This window comes from Penicillium vulpinum, assembly GCF_028829585.1.
Source record: "Penicillium vulpinum strain IBT 29486 chromosome Unknown utg000003l_segment0_segment0, whole genome shotgun sequence".
NCBI classification, from domain to species: domain Eukaryota; kingdom Fungi; phylum Ascomycota; class Eurotiomycetes; order Eurotiales; family Aspergillaceae; genus Penicillium; species Penicillium vulpinum.
Window position 1 is genome coordinate 4,635,907 of NW_026643243.1, and position 21,492 is coordinate 4,657,398.

The 21,492-nt window shown below is 47.7% G+C and overlaps 9 protein-coding genes across 9 annotated transcripts; 7 read left to right on the forward strand and 2 right to left on the reverse strand.

Moving 5' to 3' along the window:
* Nucleotides 1-105: 105 nt before the first annotated feature.
* Nucleotides 106-2,583, forward strand: N7479_006803 (ESCRT-0 subunit protein HSE1; the record flags this gene model as incomplete). The annotated part of the gene is made up of 9 exons (XM_057254497.1): nt 106-145; nt 281-330; nt 412-446; nt 524-599; nt 678-776; nt 839-959; nt 1,012-1,641; nt 1,695-1,895; nt 1,952-2,583. The coding sequence occupies 9 exons, from the start codon at nt 106-108 to the stop codon at nt 2,581-2,583; spliced, it is 1,884 nt and encodes a 627-aa protein (XP_057108359.1).
* Nucleotides 2,584-4,101: 1,518 nt separating this feature from the next.
* Nucleotides 4,102-4,905, forward strand: N7479_006804 (uncharacterized protein; the record flags this gene model as incomplete). Its single annotated transcript, XM_057254498.1, has 1 exon — nt 4,102-4,905. One exon carries the CDS (start codon nt 4,102-4,104, stop codon nt 4,903-4,905), a length of 804 nt encoding a protein of 267 aa, XP_057108360.1.
* A 134-nt stretch (nt 4,906-5,039) lies between these two features.
* N7479_006805 (uncharacterized protein) lies at nt 5,040-5,806 on the reverse strand (the record flags this gene model as incomplete). The annotated part of the gene is made up of 2 exons (XM_057254499.1): nt 5,040-5,090; nt 5,150-5,806. 2 exons carry the CDS (start codon nt 5,804-5,806, stop codon nt 5,040-5,042), a joined length of 708 nt encoding a protein of 235 aa, XP_057108361.1.
* Nucleotides 5,807-6,544: 738 nt separating this feature from the next.
* N7479_006806 (type 1 glutamine amidotransferase) lies at nt 6,545-7,537 on the forward strand (the record flags this gene model as incomplete). Its single annotated transcript, XM_057254500.1, has 1 exon — nt 6,545-7,537. One exon carries the CDS (start codon nt 6,545-6,547, stop codon nt 7,535-7,537), a length of 993 nt encoding a protein of 330 aa, XP_057108362.1.
* A 185-nt stretch (nt 7,538-7,722) lies between these two features.
* On the forward strand, nt 7,723-10,332 carry N7479_006807 (uncharacterized protein; the record flags this gene model as incomplete). Its single annotated transcript, XM_057254501.1, has 8 exons — nt 7,723-7,754; nt 7,823-7,942; nt 7,995-8,829; nt 8,884-9,008; nt 9,060-9,208; nt 9,261-9,436; nt 9,490-9,673; nt 9,767-10,332. The coding sequence occupies 8 exons, from the start codon at nt 7,723-7,725 to the stop codon at nt 10,330-10,332; spliced, it is 2,187 nt and encodes a 728-aa protein (XP_057108363.1).
* Nucleotides 10,333-10,964: 632 nt separating this feature from the next.
* Nucleotides 10,965-11,193, reverse strand: N7479_006808 (uncharacterized protein; the record flags this gene model as incomplete). Its single annotated transcript, XM_057254502.1, has 2 exons — nt 10,965-11,034; nt 11,066-11,193. The coding sequence occupies 2 exons, from the start codon at nt 11,191-11,193 to the stop codon at nt 10,965-10,967; spliced, it is 198 nt and encodes a 65-aa protein (XP_057108364.1).
* Nucleotides 11,194-11,396: 203 nt separating this feature from the next.
* On the forward strand, nt 11,397-15,086 carry pan2n2 (poly(A)-specific ribonuclease; the record flags this gene model as incomplete). Its single annotated transcript, XM_057254503.1, has 4 exons — nt 11,397-11,525; nt 11,585-12,876; nt 12,930-14,048; nt 14,114-15,086. The coding sequence occupies 4 exons, from the start codon at nt 11,397-11,399 to the stop codon at nt 15,084-15,086; spliced, it is 3,513 nt and encodes a 1,170-aa protein (XP_057108365.1).
* Nucleotides 15,087-16,700: 1,614 nt separating this feature from the next.
* Nucleotides 16,701-17,821, forward strand: N7479_006810 (Translation elongation/initiation factor/Ribosomal beta-barrel; the record flags this gene model as incomplete). The annotated part of the gene is made up of 3 exons (XM_057254504.1): nt 16,701-16,789; nt 16,875-17,554; nt 17,616-17,821. The coding sequence occupies 3 exons, from the start codon at nt 16,701-16,703 to the stop codon at nt 17,819-17,821; spliced, it is 975 nt and encodes a 324-aa protein (XP_057108366.1).
* A 363-nt stretch (nt 17,822-18,184) lies between these two features.
* Nucleotides 18,185-21,005, forward strand: N7479_006811 (putative translation elongation factor EF-1 subunit; the record flags this gene model as incomplete). Its single annotated transcript, XM_057254505.1, has 5 exons — nt 18,185-18,413; nt 18,514-18,564; nt 18,768-19,505; nt 19,556-19,738; nt 19,798-21,005. The coding sequence occupies 5 exons, from the start codon at nt 18,185-18,187 to the stop codon at nt 21,003-21,005; spliced, it is 2,409 nt and encodes an 802-aa protein (XP_057108367.1).
* Nucleotides 21,006-21,492: the final 487 nt, after the last annotated feature.

A 21,492-nucleotide genomic window follows, 5' to 3' on the forward strand; every position in this document is an offset into this window, starting at 1 on the left:
TTTTGCGACGTGAGAACAAGAGAAGCCGCTTGTCACAAGCTGAGCAGTGCTATCCGATATACCATCCGGTGATTACCTGCGACAGTTAGAGGACATACATTCGCGATGTTTCGCGCGCAGCAGAACCACTTCGATGATGCCGTTGGTAAGTTATACCAGTTCCATACTCCGTCAAATGCACTGGGTATCCCTGGAGCTGGCTGGTTTGGAGGGAGGCTCCCGGGAACACCTTTAATCTGCTTGTGCGATGTGTTTACTGACGATATTTGTTTCTGTATAGCCAAGGCGACGGACGAGAATTTGACATCCGAGAACTGGGAATATATTCTGGTGCGTTGCTTGAAACCAAGAATATTGCCACAATCACCACAGCCTTGCGACATGAGAACTGATTCGGCTTTTGTGTTTTAGGATGTCTGTGACAAAGTTGGTTCAGAGGAATCAGGGTATGTGGCTAGTTTCGAATTACAGGCTCTAAGCCCACTTAAAGACCTCTTGCTGATTGCGATTTGCCGTGATATAGTGCGAAGGAGGCCGTGGCTGCGATGATCAAAAGACTGGCTCACCGAAATGCCAATGTCCAGCTCTATACTTTAGAGGTTCGTGGCCGGATACCTGCGTTCCTGGAAGCGCGAAAACTTTACTGCTTTATGACTATGGCTGACTATGGATTCTAGCTTGGAAATTCGTTGTCACAAAACTGCGGCCTGAAGATCCATCGTGAGTTGGCTTCGAGAAGCTTTACCGATGCGCTACTACGGTTAGCCAACGATCGTGTAAGCAGATCTAGGACCTTCGATTTTCCCGAATTGCAAATTTTAATCACGAATTTGTTTAGAATACGCATCAACAAGTCAAGTCTAAGATTCTGGAGCGCATGGAAGAATGGACTGAGATGTTCTCATCCAACCCAGATTTTGGCATCATGGAACAGGCATACATGAAATTAAAAACCACGAGTAAGGATTTGTCTGACACCCCAGATATCGGACTCGGCTGATGATATGCTAGACCCGAATCTGCAGCCACCCTCGAAACCCGGAAAGCGTGAGATCACCGATGTTGATCGTCAAATGGAGGAAGAGGAATTGCAGATGGCCCTAGCCCTCTCGATTAAGGATAAAGCAACCCCGGCGGCTGCTGCAGCGCCTCGAACTGAGGCTTCGTCTGCTGCTGTTGGATCCGTATCGGCTTCCACAAATCAAGGGGAGCCCGCCGAGGCTCAACCTGCTCTTTCAGGTACATCGGTAGCTACTGTGTCGCGTGTGAGAGCGTTGTTCGACTTCCAACCGTCTGAGCCAGGAGAGCTTCAATTCCGCAAGGGCGATACCATTGCAGTCCTAGAGTCTGTTTACAAGGATTGGTGGAAGGGCTCCTTGAGAGGCCAGACCGGCATTTTCCCTCTCAACTATGTGGAGAAACTTCCAGACCCCACTGTCGATGAGCTGCAGCGGGAGGCTCAAATGGAGGCGGATGTCTTTGGCCAGATCAAGAGTGTCGAGAAGCTACTGACTCTACTGAGCACCCGCAATCCAGACCTCAATGTTCAAGAAAATGAAGAGATTACTACACTCTACCAAGCTACGCTTGCGATTCGTCCAAAACTCATCGAATTGATTGGGAAATATTCGCAAAAGAAAGGTAACCAGCTAATCGTTTGTTTTACCGTTGATCTCAAGCTTACATGTACCCAGATGAGTTCACCCAGCTCAATGAAAAGTTTATCAAAGCTCGTCGCGACTATGAGTCCCTCCTTGAGGCATCGCTAGCCCATCCAGCACAACCTCAATATGGACGACCTGCTCAGCAACAGTACGGTTATCCTAGTGCCGCACCTGCTGGATACCCCTCTGCTCCTCAGGCGGATCCTCGATATTTCACTCCCCGGCCCCAAGGTTGGTAAACTCTAGAACCTACCCACTATTTCCCAGTCCTAACTTGACTTATCTAGAAACCACACCAACCCAGGCGAATGCATACGCACCCTACCCTGTCAACGAGCAGACTATGCCGTACCGCCCAGCTTCTCACTCCCCTGATCCTCGCAATCAGGCTCAGGCTGGCGCACCGCAGCAGCCATCTCACGCTGACCCTTACCAGCCTGTTAACCACCGTCCGCAATCTACATATGACAACCCCCAAGAATTAGGGACCTCAGTCTATGATTCACCTGTCGATCACCCTGCTACTACTCCTGGGCAACGCATGCAGTACCCTCCAACTGGTCAAGCGCCGCCTGCTAGCCATCAGCAATTCCAACAGCAACAGCAGCAGCAGCAAGACTACTCGTCCTCGGTCTACTCCGCTGATGAGACACCTCAGAACCCACCTGCCTCCACTATGCCCCAAGTCCCGCACCAGTTCCAGCAACAACAGCAACAACAACCCCCGTACCCCAACTCTCCCGGTGCCCATCAGCCTCCTCCATCGCACCAGCCTCCGCCGGTACCAGGGGCAGCGCAGCAGCCACAATATACCTCCTACAGCCCGGCACCTCCCGCCACAAGCACGGGCGAGTACCAGGCATACCAGCCTACACAGGGTGGAGCAGCTGGTTCCAACCCAAGTTCCTTTTATCGGTAATTGATAGCTAGTGACGGCCGCCCTCATTCGGTTAATAGGAATAAATACCTTGAATGTGTTTAATGTTGGCTTTACATTGTCGCCTTTCAAGCAATATTCTTCGTTTCGTTGCCCCTCCTTTGCTAGAAGCCTCTATATCATGTATCTAGCCTCAGGTTTGAATATGTCGTCAATTGTATGTTAGTACATATGGGCTTTGATCTCCATACTTCCATACCTTAGTGCTATAATCTTTTGTCAATGTCGTTCATACACCCTATATGTAGATTTAATCGAAGACATTCGAATGAATGCCCTGTTGATAACAGGGTTCCTCTCTTAGCAGTCCTCGGCTGCACACAAAGCAGGCTCGTCATTCACCTGAAAGCAAGGGAGAATGAACAATCAATGCCCAAGGAGACGGGAGGCAAGACGAAGAAGTATGAGAGGTGTTAACTATTTCCTTTGGCATCCTTTTGGGCTATTCACTTGGGCTATGTAAAAAGGGCACCTGATTACTTGTTATACTGCTAACCTGTCAGGGTAGCGGCTGTTCTTCTCCATATTTCCGCGTCGGCTCCTCTCTTGCGTCCATTATACAAGAAAGTTGTTAGCAAGGGACCCGTGGACTCTTCATACGTGATGCAACGCAACTATGCTGCAAAGCTTAAGTCGCGCATGAATGGCCTGGCCCCAGATATGAGCACTCCACAAGCGACATGGTTGTCATTCTGACTAGGGGTCCGCTATCTGGGGGCGACCACAACTGTATCACGGTGAACTAATCTTGGTACCTATGAGCAATACACATCATCCATGATGACTGTGGTATACTATACATCTATATAAGGGTGGATAATCTAGTCAGAATATGGGAACAGTTGAGATGGAAATACCAATGTTCTTCCACCTCTCTATTCCTGTGCAGGTGTCTTGACACAAGATCCTAGCTCTCACCATGCATTAAATGATTAGCCTTCTGCCTTAACCCACTCGGTGATATGACAAAGGCACATTATTCGTCTAATCAGGTGTTTATTTCGTCTTGACACTCTTGTATCGATTCCCTGGGTAGTTATTGTCTAATACTTGATCTTGAAGTAACTATCGAGACTGATAGCTACTCACATGTGCACAAGGTTAGGTAGGTAGGTCCTACTATATCTCAGATCAGCAATGCCGCGGTTCTCTCGGCTGATTTAAGTTTCTCTACAATACATACATATGTATCTTGTCAGTGTTTGAGGTCCACTGGATTAATCAAATGCGTTTGTAGGCAGAGATGCAGGGATTCTTTATTGGTAGCCTCAGGCCTCACAAAGTAACTGCTGTTCCCCCTCTTTTGAGACCTCACTTCTCTTCTGCCTTTGGTCACATTGTTAGTAATATCTCAGTCACTCAACCCTTCTGCTGGACACATTAGATTGGCCTAAGACCGGGTAGCTCAAAAGCCGGTTGGCTTCACGTCACATATTTTCCGTATCCAATATCAATCGTTCCAACCAACTCTTCTTACAAATCTACACACTCATTATTATCATGAAACCACAAATAACCAGCTGGGATGATCTCACTGAAGTATGGGAGCAAAGCGATGATGAAATGGGGAAAATCCAGCGAACATCTTTCGCCTTGTTCGACAGCAATGAAAGCTTCCACTACGGCATGCTGGAAATCCCCAAAGCCAATATTACTTTTGACCAGGTCATCGACACCCTCAAGAGTGTTCCAGATGAAGAAATATTCACCCCGTGGCTGGATCCCGGGGTCGAGTTGATGCAAGCCCCAGCGACACTTACCGAGGATTTCTACGTCAAGCGACCAGATCCACAGATGTATGAAGTGATGAAGGAACACAATGCATTATCCCAGCTCTCAGCAGGCTTGCTAGCAGAGGCTGAAGTTCTAGAGTCCCTATCCCAACACCCGCACCCGAATATAACCCGCTACTATGGCTGTCGGGTTCTCCGTGGGTACTTTATCGGAATTGTCATCGACAAGCATCCACACGATCTGTACACTTATCTCAAGCACAGAGTTGGGACAATTGATAAACGGCCTTTCATTGCTGCCCTCAACTCATCTCTCCGCCATCTTCATACACTTGGATTGGCCCATAATGACCTGACTCCCTACAACATTTTAGTTAGCATAGAAGGCATGCCTATTTTGATTGATTTTGCCGGATGTCAGCCTATTGGAACCTATTTGAAGCATATTAGAGGGACCCGTGGGTGGATAGATGGAGAAATCAAGGACCACAATACATCGAAAAAGGAGCATGATGTTTCTGCTTTAGCTAAGATCAGTGCGTGGTTGGACCAGCCAGTATTTGATCAATGATTCATTTTGTGCCTATGTACGGAGAGATGAGCATGGATTTGTTTGTTGTACGTCTAGCAGTATATGGATGTTTATAGGATCTATAATCAAAAGCCACTGGTGTGTTTACAAAATCAACCATCTTCTGCCGCCTATTAACCAGATCCGAAGAACCAGTCAGATACAATGACCGCAATAACCGACACCTGCTATGGGTTAGCCAATATCTCACACGTAACCTTGGAAGGCTTCGGTCTCAACTTACCAGCGAAATATCCACACCAGGACTCACAATGAGATCCAACGCAGGGCGATGGCCACCTCCGCGCTTCATCTTTCTCAAAGCCAGCCTCTCATTGTGAGTGATACTTTCGCGCAATTCAGCAATCCTTCTATCCCCATCCACGATATCAAAGAAGGCCAACGCCTCCCCATGTTTCTTAACAGTTAGTGTGACCTGCTTATCTTCCTCGCTTCTGTCTTCAGCCGCACCATTCCGAAACGAGAAGATCAAGTTGATGCTATTCCATGCCAACTTCGGTGTCGCCTTCGCTATTGTCGCGTCGTTGATTTTGCTCCCAGGCAAGGTAACAACCCAACCCAAAGGATTTGAGATCGGCTTTGTGTGGATATCGAATAAAGGTAACCCGGATGAGTCGCGGAGTTCTCGACATGATCGATCATTGTACTTTCGACCAGTTGCTGTGAATGCGGGAGAGCCCTCTTCGTCCGAGATCTTGTATGCGTGATCCGACTGGGCGTCGCCATGCGGCTTCAATAGTAGCATTGTTCTCTCCGTCACAATATGTTCCAGCCGAAAGGCAACTTGTCGCTCTGGTGCTTTCAAGGCATAGCGTGGTGTAGAGCTTTTGGATGTGATCGCACGGTTCATTCGTGCATTGGTGTATGTGGCTCCAGACATGATTCTGGATGGATTAAAGCTTTTTGGGGGTCATTTTTGTGCGATGTAGTGGGCTTTTATCTCTGGAGCGTTTCACGTCTTACGTTCTAGTACTTTGTGGCAGGGCGTTAACGCCCAATGTGACTTCAAAAGTGCTTGGACATTTAGTTTAATTCGCGCACTCTATACTATCAAGATTTTACCTCATACTGGAGATAATAACTAGCCTCATTATTATTGTCTTAATTTGCGTTATATTAGGATGATTCCGGGTTGTGGATGCCAATGAGGCTTAGCTTTGGGGCCAATTCTCGTAGAAAGGAAACGAGGTCAATAACCACCGAATAGAGCAAATTTGACAGATGTATTAGACTCAGCTTTTGCAAGCCATTGTTCTGTATCTACAACCTAGGTCAACTTCAAAAACAGATAAATTGGTTAGATTTCTCCCCGGAGGGGTAGTCTTGAAGTACTCGAGACTCCTGTGCAAGGTAAATATCAATCGCAGTAACCTACTGCTGTAGATAAAATGCTACCATATCTAACCTTCTGATCAGAATATTCAACAATTCACTACTATTATAAACAGATTTGAATGAAGCACCAAGAAATATTAATATGCTATTCGATCTATCGGCCATCTGGCCCGAGAATTTCGGATCTCATCCGACACAATAACAAAAGGAAAATCGTTTGTTTACTTCATTTGTACATTATCTCTCCATTTATTTGTTTGGAACTATATGCAGTCTGTTCAACATGTCTGTCCGTCCTATACACATCGCTGTTCTTGACAATGATATTCCTTGCTACCCTGTCTACGCTAAACGAGGATTGTACAGCTCACAATTCAACGCTCTTCTCACTGCCGCCGCGAATCGCATCAATGCAAGCAAATACCATCAGCACAGAAGGCCTCTTTGTGTTCACATTACTGCATTCGATGTTGTCGGGGGCTCATTTCCACATCTCGAGTCCTTACGAGTCAGCTCTTGGTCGCCGGCGGAAAACGGACCCCCTGGCTTCCCAGGTCCGGTCGATGCGATTTTGGTCACTGGAGCTGCAGCAGCAGTATATGAAAGGTTGCACTGGATTGCAGGATTGCAGTCTTTTATCGAGAGGGTGTATTCCAATTATCCTATGGTCAAAATTTTCGGATCTTGCTTTGGACATCAACTTATAGCTCAAGCCCTCCTCGCAAGTGACAAAAGCTACACGTCTCAAGGGTCTTCATTTAAGATATCCGTTGAACCTTCATCTGATGGCCACGAAATTGGCATGCACCCTATCATCTTGAACCCGGCTTTCGTCTCCAACTTCCCACCTCTGGCACGGTTTACCTCCGAACGGCCGTTCCATATCCAGATCATCCACGGCGATGCCGTGATATCTTCACCAGAAGACACACTAGTTTTTGAGGGAAAGAGGACTATGTTGCCTGAACCATGGCTAAATATCGGAAGCACCCTTAAATGTCCAATTCAGGGCCTCTACAAGCCCGGCCACGTTCTCACATTACAAGGTCATTTTGAATTCGATGCGTTCGCCACTGCTGAGCTCTGTCATAAATTTGCCAATAACTTCAACTGGCCTGCAGATTTGCTTGCCTCTCATCTGCAAAACATCAGGCGCTCTGTGGTGCTTGGCGAAGAGGATGATGACGACTCCAAGATAGCGGCGGAGGCGGTCCTTTTGTTTTTCGCGGGGGAAGACCAGAATTTGAGCGTAGCTTTCAATCCATCCTCATGTTGATCGCATTGTCGCTGGAAGTGTTTTGATTCTCTTTCATTGCGGGGCCATCGGAGGTTCAGTCCGAAGTCTCCGCAGCCTCGGGTGAACACCCGATCCATACAGTTGTTTTCAGACTCGTGACGGAAACGTGACTATCAAATCAATATCAATATCAGCTATCAGCTATACGCAGTCTTTCTGCAATCATGGCGGGCTCCAACCCACGATCTACCAACGCGTAAGTGGGCAACCGCATTGTCTGCATCTCCAACTGTGGGGTCATGCGTAGTAACAGCAACTGAACAGATGTGAAACATGTCGAAGACGCAAAGTAAAATGTTCCGGTGATAAGCCTTGTCGCGCTTGTATCAAACATAATTGGGAATGCTCTTTTAGCCATTCCGGCCGCAGACGGTTTTCTGAGGCGTAGGTTCATGCGCGTCGTGGGCTCTGGCCAGTCTTGCTGACTATCAACTAGCCAAGTGAAACATCTCTTGGAAAAAATTCGAACCTATGAGGAACAGCTTGGCTCTCGGTCTGTTGAGGATACAGTCTCTTCATTGCCTTCTCCGGTACCACTGAATGAGACCTTAAACCACCAATCTGCGCAACGAAGTTCTTCAACACCTGGGAATAAAGAGCCCCCCAACCAGAGCCAAGATGAGCTATTATATCCCGATAATGATCCTGCTATAAGTCCGGGTAATTTGACAGCGCTTTCTTCTTCCCGGTCTGCTTGTGAACATGGACTGACTCTACGTGAAGCAACGGACCTGACCTCTGGGCCTGCATTCGAATCTCAAGTCAGATCGCTTCTTGATAGGTCGCATTCCAGTGACCGCAACTTTCATGGGTCTACTTCAAATTTTCAATATCGAGCTGATCAATTACCTCAGTGGACATCAGTCAGAGGGCTTGTTGACAATGTTGCCGGAGTATCTTTCCCGTCTTTGGAGGAATCACAGCACTTGCTTGATCAATTCCTTTTTTATCTTGGCGTGAGCCAGCACTTTTTTGACCCCCGCTCTTTCTCGGATGATCTTATGTTGCTATTTCAGAGCCCAGATACAAGGCAACAGCAGATAAACTCTCCTTGGTTCACAGAATATCTCTTAGTCATGGCCATGGCAAAGCTCATGGACGTAAAAAATCCGACATCACAGACGCCTGGAACGGACTTGTTTGCTGAAGCGTTGAAGCGTCTTTCTCCGTTGCATCATATGGGCGGGGAAGGCGTTGTTGCTGTCGAGATATTGACACTAGTTGCTACATATCTGCAGTGGTGTGACCGCAAACATGATGCATATCTCTATGTACGTTATACAAGGTCCCCAATGTTCTTGCGCAGTGTCATTGACACGTAGTAGATTGGACTTGCACTGCGACTTGCTATTGCTCTTGGGTGCAACCTACGCGAAATCGACCAACGCTGTCTCCCTTCCCAGAGTGCCCACAGATTACGACTATGGTGGACAGTATACATGCTCGACAGGTATGTCATTTTGACAACTTGAGGGGTTTGAAACTCAACTTACATTCTCAGGCGCCTCTCTTCTGGCCTTGGACTGGCTGCAGGGGCGGATGAACGACAGCTATGCACTGAACTCCCGCGGAACGCGATGGGGTTCCAGTCCCCAATTGCCCTTGCCATCAATGTTCGTATCGCGCGTGTCACTGATGATATAATGTCAAGTACGATGTACACTGCTGAGCTCTTAGCGTCGGGCTAACATATCTTCAACAGCTTTGTATGGCAATAAGTCAATTACCCAATTGGAATTGGTCCAAAAGATCCAGCAAATTCTCCAAGAACTGCATGACACCGGCCGATCATTTCCCAAATCTTTAATGTTGGACTTCAGTCGACCTTTGCAATTAGTAACTCGTACAGGTGCATCATTATACCTAATGCTTTTTCAGGTGAGACTGTCCCCAGGCAGAACGATTAACTTTTGTTACTAATTTGCTATCAGGCTATCATCCTATGTACACGACCAATATTACTTCAAGGAGCTCGGCTTGAAGCCCAGAGCCAACAACAGTCGCAGCCACCCGATCTAGCGCCGAGTATGCTGCTGCGCCTCTGTGATACGTGTAATGAGGCAGCCACCAGAAGTCTCGCAATACTTGAATCACTTCGTCGCCAGCAAACCATCCGTGAGTCTTTCCAGTAGTCTAGTCAACGGATCCTTGCCTCCAGATTACGTCTCACATGTTTATCAAACACAAGAGCTAACGCATTACTCTAAGCTCGGTATGGCTTTTTTGATCTGGATGCAACCTTTTCTGCTGCATTTGTTCTGGTCATGGTAGGCTTCCTGGATAAATCACAAAGCCAACCTCCCTCAGCGCTTGATCAAGCATCCAGAGTCCTCCAGTTTCTATCCCAGTCTGGAAATCTGGCTGCCGAGCGACGCCTGCAGGATATTGCACAATCTTATTCGCACGTTTGGCCGAACCATGTTTTCAATGCAAATGCCTCACACAGCGATGCAACCTCCCAAGATAGGACCCATATATCTGCAGCAAGCTCAGCCCAAAGACAGGATCTGTTGTTGACTTCCTCGGATTCTTCACCATATATGGCTATCGCCTCAAGTAGTCGGGGCAATCATCAGGATGAGATCAGATTACTTGATCCATGGCCTAATATGGATGTTCCAGACACAATGTTTGATATGCAGGGAGCCTGGAATCTAGACCTTTCTGGAGAAGCAGAAGGAATTTATTCCAGTTTTCACAATCCGACATTGCCACTGACCGGGGTTGACTACATCGACTGGTTGGAGATCGAGAAAGTATTTAACGGTCCATAGTGGATAGAACAGAATGCCTCCCGCGCGACCAAGATATCATATTCTGATCCTACCTTCCCAAAATGACCACAAATATGTGATATGACTACTTAGATACCAGAACATATCGTGGAGTTAACAAAATGGACAACGTTGGGCCATCAGGGAATTTATCGCCCCCCATTTATTGATTTTACTACAGCGCCAAATATTCAAATTTTCATAAATGTGCGGAATTTGATGGGAGAATTTAAAAAAAAAATGCCCTCCTATAGGGATAACTTTATCTGGCTTCTGTTGTTCGCTTGTCCACTTGGGGAGGGAGCTTGTTTGTATAGCAGGCTTTTTACCCGTGGCCACTGTTATAGCCGTTATAGATCAGGTTTCAAAGCCACATCCAATTTTATAAGCAACCACATTGGTTTCATTCTTGATATTCTCATTCAAGGAGAGAAAAGCTCTTTGTGTTATGCAACATTGAATATGATTCTTTATCGGTAAACTTAGGCTAGTCGCCATATATTTGCACATAAGCATCTCCATGACTCTAGATATATAGCGGTCTTTCTCTTCTAATAAAGGCCAACTTATGATTATATTGATACGCTTCTGCTGTTTAAAAACAAGGAAGTCATCCTCCTATATATATCTCATTACTCTAGGTGATCCTCACGCCAAACTTCCCCTGTATTGGTCCCCGTGGACTTGGCGATCCGAGGGTGTCTATTATCACGTGATCATACCAACATCTCACCGTTCCTGTCCCTCGCCGGCAGCATGCACTGAAGTTGGAGTCCGACCGTTCTTATTTCGTCGCGCCAGGCATTTCGAGCCGAGCTTAGACTCTCCCGTTCGGTGCCCTTTCGACTCCAGACCTCTCATTGTGCTAAAATCCCATCGCCAAATCGTCAGATAGCTTCCCCGCAATCGCGTCCCTCGCGCTGAACGATGCCCACACTCGCTGTGTTCCCACGTGGGTGAAGACAGTAGTTTACACCAGGCCTTATCAGGCCGGCACATCGAAAAAAAGTGCGCGCAAAATATAATCCTGGCATTGGAGTTGGACTGCAGAGGCTACTGCAAACATGGAGGCCGACTGGGATGAGCTGTCGCGTATCCCAATGCCGCCGCCGAGTCCACATGCTATGCCTACTGTGGCAACGGCGACGGCATTTGACGATATGATGGAACTTTTATGGACAGGCAATGAATATGTGAGTGCTACTATCTGGAGATTTCGAGGCGGGACGCTGATGAGCGTTCGATTCGCTAGGGTAGGGTCTCTTCCTTTTACGGGCCGGAGCTGCAACGTTATACCTCTGTTCGAGCCCATCCAGTTTCTGAGGGTTCAGTACGGCAAATAATCTTCCACGAAAGAGGTGTGATTTCGCTATCATCAAAGAGTGTGCACATGATTACCCGACGGGGCTTGACACAGTGGCACCTTACTCACGATGAAATGGTCGACCTCCGCTGCATGAGCTTCACAGCCCAGACCAATCGAATCCTCGTTGCAGGTTCCCAGCGCGTGATGTTCACGGTAGACATTGACAAGGGCACAATCGTCGAGAAGCTGCCCACCGAGTACGGCTATACGTTGATGAAAAAAAGTCGATATCTCTGTGCTGCAACAGATACTGGATCAGTCAATGCCCTCAGTCTCTCGGATTTTAGTGTTGTAAAGTCATGGAAAGCCCATGGAACAGGTGTTAATGACATGGATGCGCGGAATGACCTACTGGTCACCTGTGGCTTCTCAGTCCGCCACCTCGGATCCCCAATTGTGGACCCTCTAGCCAATGTTTATGACTTGAAGACCTTGACACCGTTGCCTCCGATCCCGTTCCATGCTGGAGCAGCATACGTGCGTATGCATCCAAAACTTCACACCACCAGCTTCGTGGCTTCACAAACAGGTCAACTCCAAGTGATAGATCTCATGAATCCCAATTCGGTCAATTTAAGACAAGCCAATGTATCGCTTGTGCTTGGTATTGACCTGTCAGCATCAGGAGAAGCATTGGTCATTAACGATGCCGAATGCTCCATTCACCTATGGGGCTCACCGAGCAAGGTTCATTTCAATGAATTGAGCAAGGAGACAGAATTTGCCGACGTTCCCACACGACCTCCTCAGGTAGATTGGTCTCCTGAATCTCCGTTGAGCATGGCTGGGATGCCTTATTACCACGAACGTCTCTTTTCGGCGTGGCCAAGCCATTTGCTTTTCGAAGTTGGCAGTCCGCCGGCTCCGTTGGATCAATCAATGTTGCCATATTTACGGCCCGCAGAGATGGGACACCATGCTCCAAATCCGAGAAAAACTCGTCGATACCAAATAGAAAACACTCGCGCCCTAACCACAGCAGAGCCGGCTCTGATTGCACCAAAGTTTTTAAGTGAAAAGGCTCGAGACTACAGCAATTCAGACGGCTTGGTTGGCGATGCTGCAGAGGCACTGGCAGGAGCAAAGATCAATGGAGAGAGCGATGATGACCCACTACTTAAATACAGCAATGTAGAGATCAAATACAGCCGATTCGGTGTAGATGACTTTGATTTCCGGTACGTCATTCCCTTTCAATTCATTTGCTGCCGTTTGCTCACGTTTTCTATAGATTCTACAACAAAACCTCATTCTCCGGACTTGAAACTCACATTTCCAACTCTTTTACCAATTCCCTTCTTCAACTTTTCAAATTCATCCCACTTTTCCGAAATCTCGCCCTGAATCATGCAGCCGGGTCGTGCATATTTGAACACTGTCTTTTGTGTGAACTAGGCTATTTGTTCGACATGCTTGAAAAGGCAAACGGGCAAAATTGTCAGGCCACCAACCTCCTCAAGACATTCAGCAGCTTCCGAGAAGCCTCAAACCTGGGTCTCTTGGAAGAGAATCTTACCAACAAATCTCTCTCGACTGCGATTCAAGCAGTCAATCGTTTCTTCCTGACCCAAATAGCTCAAGACTTCCGGATGATTCAGCCTAGTTCCGAAGAGCTCGATCAACGCTTAGCCACCATTGCGTCTGAGTCTATTCGGTGCATGTTTTGCCAGAACGAAATTGTGCGCCCTGGCAATTCACTCGCTAATGAACTGATTTACCCGAATATTGACATTAAACATGCACGACGCAACCCACTATTCCGGTTCTCCAATATTCTACGTGCAAGTATCGAACGAGAGACACAAAACCGAGGATGGTGCAATTATTGTCGTCGCTACCAGCAAGTGACGATTCGCAAGACCATTCACCGCATGCCTTTGATTCTCGTGCTCAATGCCGCCTTGACCAACCCTCTCTGCCGTCGGCTTTGGGCAATTCCAGGCTGGTTGCCCGACGCTGTTGGCATTCTCGTTGATCCTAATGGACAGGTGATGTGCTTTGAGGGCGATGATCTTCTCATCCGAATCCAAAATCAAACACCTGGGCTTGCAGTATATGATCTGGTTGGGTTGGTTGCGGAGATTGACATTCCGGAACATCAAAAGCCCCATTTGGTGTCTTTCGTTAATGTCTCCATTTCAGGGGCTGAGTCCGAAGAACAAGGCAAATGGCACCTATTTAATGATTTTTTGGTCACGGAGGTCGACAGAGATGAAGCACTCCGATTTACGCAGCCTTGGAAACAACCTTGTGTGCTAGCTTACCAAGTGAGAGACCCACGCCATGTCGTCGATGACTCTTGGAAGAACGTCCTCGATAAAACCCTGCTGTTCCGCGAGTGGTCTTTGAAGTGAGTTTCTGAACACAATTAAAGTTGGTGCTTGAATAGAAATACTAACAGTTGACTTCTTGTAGTGGCGGCCGTCAGGTTGAGTCATGCCAAAATCTCACCGAAGAGGAACAGCCACAGCCTGGGACACCTGTTGCATTGGATACCGAGTTTGTTGATCTAGAAAAAGCCGAAATTGATGTCAAGGCAGATGGATCACAGGAAATGGTACGTCCCAATAAGAGCGGGCTGGCCCGTGTTTCCGTCTTGCGCGGTGTAGGTGTTCAAGAAGGAGTTCCCTTTATTGATGACTATATCACCATCCGCGAGCCAATTGTGGACTATGTGACCCAGTATTCTGGCATCAAGCCTGGCGACCTGGATCCGCGAACTAGTGAACACAATCTTGTCCCACTCAAGGTTGCCTACAAGAAGCTTTGGGTTCTTCTAAACCTCGGCTGTGTATTTGTTGGTCACGGTCTAGCCTCTGATTTCCGCAAAATCAACATCCAAGTGCCCAAGGCACAAACTGTGGACACGCAGTACCTCTTCTTCCACCCCGGGAAAAACCGCCGTCTCAGTCTCAGGTACCTGGCCTGGGCCGTCTTTAAGGAGCATATCCAAGAGGAACCCGCACCCGACGCCGTACAAGGTCATGATTCGATCGAGGATGCTCGTATGGCTTTGCGTCTCTGGAAAAAATTCCAGGAATACGAGGATGCAGGCATTGTGACGCAAATGCTCGAAGAGATCTTCCGCGAAGGCTCTAAGCTAGGTTTCCGCCCACCTCCTAAAAGTGGAGGCACTATCACTGTTCTCTCCCGACCTGGCACTGCTGTCACCATGCAGAATGACAGCGGTCGCAACACTCCTAGCACCCCGGACACACGGGCTGTGGTGCCAGTCGCCCCAACATCAGCCACTCCCATGGCTGGACCCCCTAGTGTCCCTACCACCCCCCGCCAGGCTTTCAGGCGATCAATTGCCTTGACCCCGAGTAACGGGAGCTTTTCTGGACCTGGTACCGGCGATTTCTTTGGAGGTAGCCCACTTCGATAAATGAACATTCTTACCTTTTTTTCACTTGGCTGTCGACACCACGCGTGTCGCAAAAACGTATTATATATATACTCTCAAAAAGTTAGAAGTGACCTCAGATTGTGAATTGGTATAACAATTATGCAGATTCTCATTTAGATAGTACACCGCTGTTTTGGACTAGAGTCCTCGGAATCTCTATAAAATATAAACTGTTGGGAATGAGAAAGAACTAGGTTGCCCTAACAAATCTCAAATCTCACGTCTTCTCCACCACCCCCCATCCCCCCGCGGTTCTCAAGGTCCTTTTTTCAATCGACCTCCCCACAAGATCTCTCGCCTGTTGGTATTTTTCTCTCATACCAATCCAAGTCTCATTCTTGCAACTAGGCAACTTTGTAGAGGTCAATATTGGCTACCTGACACTTGATTTTTTTCATCTGCATTATTCAAGTGACCGCTCATTTAAAGAGCTTGACTATACATTCAGAGAAATGCGACAATCTATACATATGTACCTGAAATGCTGGGGTATTCCCTCGGCAGCCCCCTTGTCGACACAAACCATTTGATTGGCCAAGGAATCCGGGGGCAGTCTAGCGGAGTATGCTAGGTATGTAGAGCCGAAGATGTCCCGCGGGGGGATGTAATGGGATTGATTCAGTACTATTTCAATTAAACGAATGTTTGACCATGAGCTCCATCTTCAGACACTGCGACTGCTCCACAAGCGCCAGTTCAAAGCTGAAGTGCATTGCAAGTATGCAATGGCTGCAAGAGGTACGAAGATCTCCAAGGGGCCTGCCTGACACCCATGGATGATAGATATTAATGTTATGTTGCAGGCAAATCTAGTTCTCCCGCCAGGCTTGATCTCACTGGAGAACTCCCCAGTTCACCCCGCAAAATTTCACCCCGCAAGAGTGAAAGTCTAATTCCGGGGTGTATAGATGCCAGGGTGATTCCCTGTACTAAGATCGACCATCTTATATATTTTCTTTCGAAGTCATTCAGTTCGACTAGAATCCTTTCACGATATGAGTGTCCAGCTAGCTGATCTAAACCATTATACTCAGTCAAAAAATGAAGAGGCTCCCTTCAGTGCAATGCACGACCATGTTGAACATGCCACTCTTCCTATAGAGCATCCAAGCCAAAAAGATCAATCGACCGTCATAGGTGATGATCCTGACTACCCAGTCAACTGGCCCCGGTATAAGGTCAAGTTCCTGATTAGTGAAACCTTGGACTCCAAACTGACTTGTCTAAAGAGAAATATCAACTTGGGCTTGATTTCGTTCCACGCCTTTATGACCAATTTTGTTGGTGCTGGGATTATTCCCGTATATTCTACCCTTGCCGAGAAGTTCGGCGTTGAGATTCAGGATGTTAGCTACTTGACCTCGATACATGTTAGTCACACAATCTTCCATCAACACTGAGTCACGAAAGCTAATTGCCCCAAAGATTCTGTGTACCGGCCTTACACCTTTCTTTCTAGTCCCTCTTTCCACCAGATTTGGCCGCCGGCCGGTATGGCTTGTCTCCACGCTATTCACAGCAGTCTGTAATGTTGGGTGCGCAGAGAGCCAAAGTTATGCACCGATGTTGGTCTGTCGTATCTTAGGTTCTCTCATGTTGGGTGCTCCTATCGCTCTTGGGCCTCCCGTTGTGATGGAATTATTTGCAGAGCAGGACCGTGGCATCGCATTGGGAACATGGTCGTAAGTATTACCTGATTCTTCCACTTGACCAGCTACTTGCGAAGGGTCATACGGTATATTAATTACTTACACATCATTCTCGCAGTGTTTTTGTCACACTTGGCCCTCTGACCGGTCCATTTGTCATGGGTTTCGTTTCCGAGCGACTTGGATGGCAGTGGATCTATTGGATCTTCACTCTCATCAGCGGCGCACAGTTTGTCTTATACTTTTTATTCAGCCCTGAGACAAGATATATTCAACGGGAGAAGTCAACCAGCACGTCTAGCTTGATGAAGTTGATCACATTCTCACGCATTGATCCCACCCCTTTCTCCATGTCCGAAATCATCCGGCCTTTCTCAATGGGGAAGCGAATGACCATCCTGCTGCCTGTGCTTTCGCACAGTATGATCTTCTGTCTCTCAGCTGCAATGTTGACAATGGAGATCCCTCAGCTGTTTGCCACTCGCTTTGAGCTTGGCCCAGAGCAAACTGGTATCCAATTCCTTGGTATCATCGTCGGCACCATCCTTGGTGAAGCGTTCAATGTTGTGGTCCTCAGCTTGATGAACAGACGAACGGTGGAAAAGCAACCGCACGCTGTGAATCCCAGGAATTACCTGATTGCAAGTTATTTGGGCTTCGTCTCCATGATTGTTGGGTTGGTTGTCTTCTGTGTTCTATTGGGCAACACACTGCCTATGCACTACAAGGTGTCCCCGATCATTGGCATTGGTGTTGCAGGATTCGGAAACCAATTAGTCTCCAACTTTTTGATTAACTGTAGGTTTGATTGTGGTTATGTGAGGTGCTGAAGTGGAAGCTGACAATTCAACTCATTTAGATATCATGCACATTCATTCAGATAATGCCGCCAATGCATCAATCTTCTTAGGTTTCATTCGCCAGACGTGGTCCTTCATCGGGCCTTTCTGGTTCCCTGCCATGTTTGAAACTGTGGGCATTACAAACTGTGCTGGGCTTCTGTCTGCGCTAGTGGTCATCAGTGCCCTGCCTGTTATATGGCTGCACTGGAGGTCCCGAAGCTAGATGGGCGCTTGACTTGGTACATATGTACAAGAAGCTGGAGGGAGGAGATGTATCCTACTCAAAGATTGTAGACTCAAAGATAGGATAGTCTAAACTTCAAATCTTTAGCATCAGGGTTGCAATTTCCGCCAAGTTTACGCGGTCCGCCAGTTGGGGATGATTTCACACAGCCAATTAAAGGCATCCATCATGATTTCTGTGAGGTCATATTACAAATATATGGTATCGAAATGAGAAGGCGGTGGAAAAGGCGGTCGGCTCAATTGACCTTGCTCGGCCTACGTAAATTACCGGTTCCTCGAGGGGCTTCTTCGTCACCCTATTACGAACCCCTCGTTCATTGCCCTGCCTCCTTACGCCGTGATGTCTCGACACCGTATCAAGGATGTCGACTACGATGAGGATGATTTCTACGACGATGACGACGCGCCAGCCGATCCCGAAGAACAGGAATTCTTGCAACAGTGTACTACCGCTGTTTTGCACCAGCTCAGTGCGGGGCAACCGTCAGTGACCGCCACGAAACAAGAAGTCCAAGACGCATTATGGCATTACTACAATGATATCGAGAAGTCGGTCAATTATTTGAGAGGTATGTTCAATTCGTGCAGATGCGCCACATTACATCGTATTGCCTATTGCAGGGCTCCGCGTTTGTTATGAAACTTAGCTAACCGAAGCTCTGCGTGTAGGCAAGAGGGAGAAGGAGGCTACGAAGCTACAGAAATCAAAGATTCAATCAGGTAAGCAGTGTTTATGGGCGAATTTTCATCCTGAAGTGTCATCGTTGGGCTCGGTGTCTGGGGCACAAGTTATTCTGCGCGCCTCGATCATGAATACTGTTCCTTGCAAACGAAAATGTGTGTACATCTGGCACAAATCCACCCCATTTGATCTCTAGAGACTCGAGACTGATGCCATAGAAGTTTGAACAATGTTCTAACAGGTCTTTCAGTGCCAGCATATCCTGCTCCTCCTTCTACGGCACATTTCTCGTCTGCCGATTTCTTTCGCGATTGTCCCTGGCTCAACGTTCCCTCTCATCGGAAAGCGGATATCCTGATTGAGCCGCTTTATCCACGTTTGGGGCTCTTGGGCGGTGCACCGGAGAGTGGGGGAAAGCTTTCCAAATTGGCCGCCCTAGCTGCAGCCCGGAAGAAGAGAGAGGGCGAGAAGGCACCATCTCTACCGGAGGCTTCGACTCCACCAACTCCTAAATTTGAACAATCAAAGATCACCTCGCTTGATCTTCCGGGTACATCGCGCTCCCTTCGTGACAGACTTGCGGCTAGCGGGAGGTCCACACCAAAGGCTTCAGAGGGTTCTGGGTCTCTCCGCCGTTTAGCAAATCCAAGCTCCTCACCTCCGATCCCAGAACAGCCTACATCTGGGACCAGAAAACCATCGGTGTCTGAGGTTTCTGAATCAATGCAAAAGGTGGTGCTTGAAGCGAAAGAAGAACCAGAACTCCAGCAAAGAGTGCTTACCATTCGGGCCTCGCCCTCGACATTTGCCAGCACTATCGTTGGCGCAGCAACGGGCCCGACAGCGGCTGAGCCCAGCCACTTACACTCCAACAGCTCAGATCTGTTGAGGATCTATGGACAGGATCATGCTGAACCTTTTGATTTTGCAGCCCCCAGCCCCGACGATGTCGTTCTCAATGCACAGAACACAGCGAAAGGTTTGGCGATCCGCAGGAAGGTTTAAAGGCACTTGCCTAATAATATGTAGGTATGAAGTCGAAATCAGCCGCATCGAAATCGGCAGCGGCGAAGAAAGGCCAGTCTGATCTGGCAGGTGGTATGAAGGATCTATCTGTGGAAGACAAAGTGACTGTCAAAAGCAAGAATCTTGATGTTATATCAGAGTACAAGAAGTCCACCCGCAAGCGATCCGCAAATTTTGTGGTTATTGGTATGTCGATGTCCACTGGCAAAATGATGCGGACCCAGACTGATTCATATATCTTGTAGGTCATGTTGATGCTGGAAAGAGCACTCTCATGGGACGGTTGTTGGCAGATCAAGGTGCTATCGACCAACGGACTTTAGATAGGTATCGGCGAGAGGCCGAGAAGATAGGCAAGGGCTCATTCGCGCTAGCCTGGGTCTTGGATCAAGGATCGGAGGAAAGAGCGCGAGGTGTGACGATAGATATCGCCACCAATCAGTTTGAGACCGACAAGACAGCCTTTACCATTGTTGATGCACCAGGTCATCGTGATTTCGTCCCGAACATGATCGCTGGTGCCAGCCAGGCAGACTTTGCTGTTCTGGTGATCGATTCCAGTGTGGGAAATTTCGAGTCGGGTTTGAAAGGCCAGACTAAGGAGCATGCTCTGCTGGTGCGTAGCATGGGCGTTCAAAAGATTGTGGTCGCTGTGAATAAGATGGATACTGTGCAATGGGATCATGAACGATTTGAGGAGATTGAACAGCAGATCTCTGCTTTCTTGACAACTGCTGGTTTCCAGGGCAGCAACATTTCGTTTGTGCCATGCTCGGGCGTTCTGGGCGACAACATTTCTCGGCGGACCAATGACCCCCATGCATCCTGGTACACGGGTCGCACATTGATTGAAGAACTGGAAACGTCGGAGCCATATACACATGCCCTTGAAAAGCCTTTACGTATGACGATTGGCGATGTCTTCCGAGGTGGTGTGCAAAATCCGCTTTCCATCTCTGGCCGTATCGACGCAGGCAGCTTGCAAATGGGCGACCATATCCTGACCATGCCTAGCGGTGAAACAGCAATAGTGCGCAGTTTGGAGGTGGACAACGAGCCAAGTGACTGGGCTGTGGCAGGTCAAAACGTCATTTTACACATCGCCAATATCGACCCTATTCACCTTCGTTCCGGTGACGTTGTCTGCCGTCCTTCATCTCCCATCCCTACCATCACATCTTTTACCGCCAAGGTTCTGGCCTTCGAACACCTGATGCCCATGCAAGTGGATGTACACCGTGGTCGTCTACATGTACCTGGTCGCATCAGCAAGCTGGTTGCTTCTCTGGACAAAGCATCAGGAGCGGCTATCAAGAAACGTCCTAAAATCGTGGGTCCAGGTGTTGTGGTGCGTGTTGTGGTTGAAATGGATCAAGCTGTTCCTTTGGAGGCACCGACCAGGATTGTCCTACGCGCAGGAGGCTCCACAGTAGCTGCTGGTTTATTAGAATGAGCTTCCTCGGTCAAAAATCTGTTTCAATCATGATTTGCCACGATCTCTTGTCGTTATTTGGTATCATGTACGAAGTAGAATTTTTCGGTCATAGAATTGTCAAGATATATATCTTATAATTGTATTCAATTCATTGAGCAGACACAGTGAGTTTTTTTTGTTTTTTTTTGTTTTTTGATATATGATTTTAGATATTATTTGAGAAAGACTTTACCAAGTTCGATTATTGAACGAATTATTGAACGAATTATTGGATTGTATGGAGTAGTGCCATTAGAGTTGAGATCATAAGCTGTATACTAAATTCCCCAGGGCACAGAGCACCCGCTCTCACGCCCCCTGGGAGATCCTCCCAAATCTAGGCCCGCAGTATACAGGATACTCAAGATGCCACTTGTCATGATCCAACGACATTTAATTAGACACAATGTAGTAGCATAGAGCCCATAGTGCCCATATAGCAACACGTGGTCAGTAGCAAGGATAT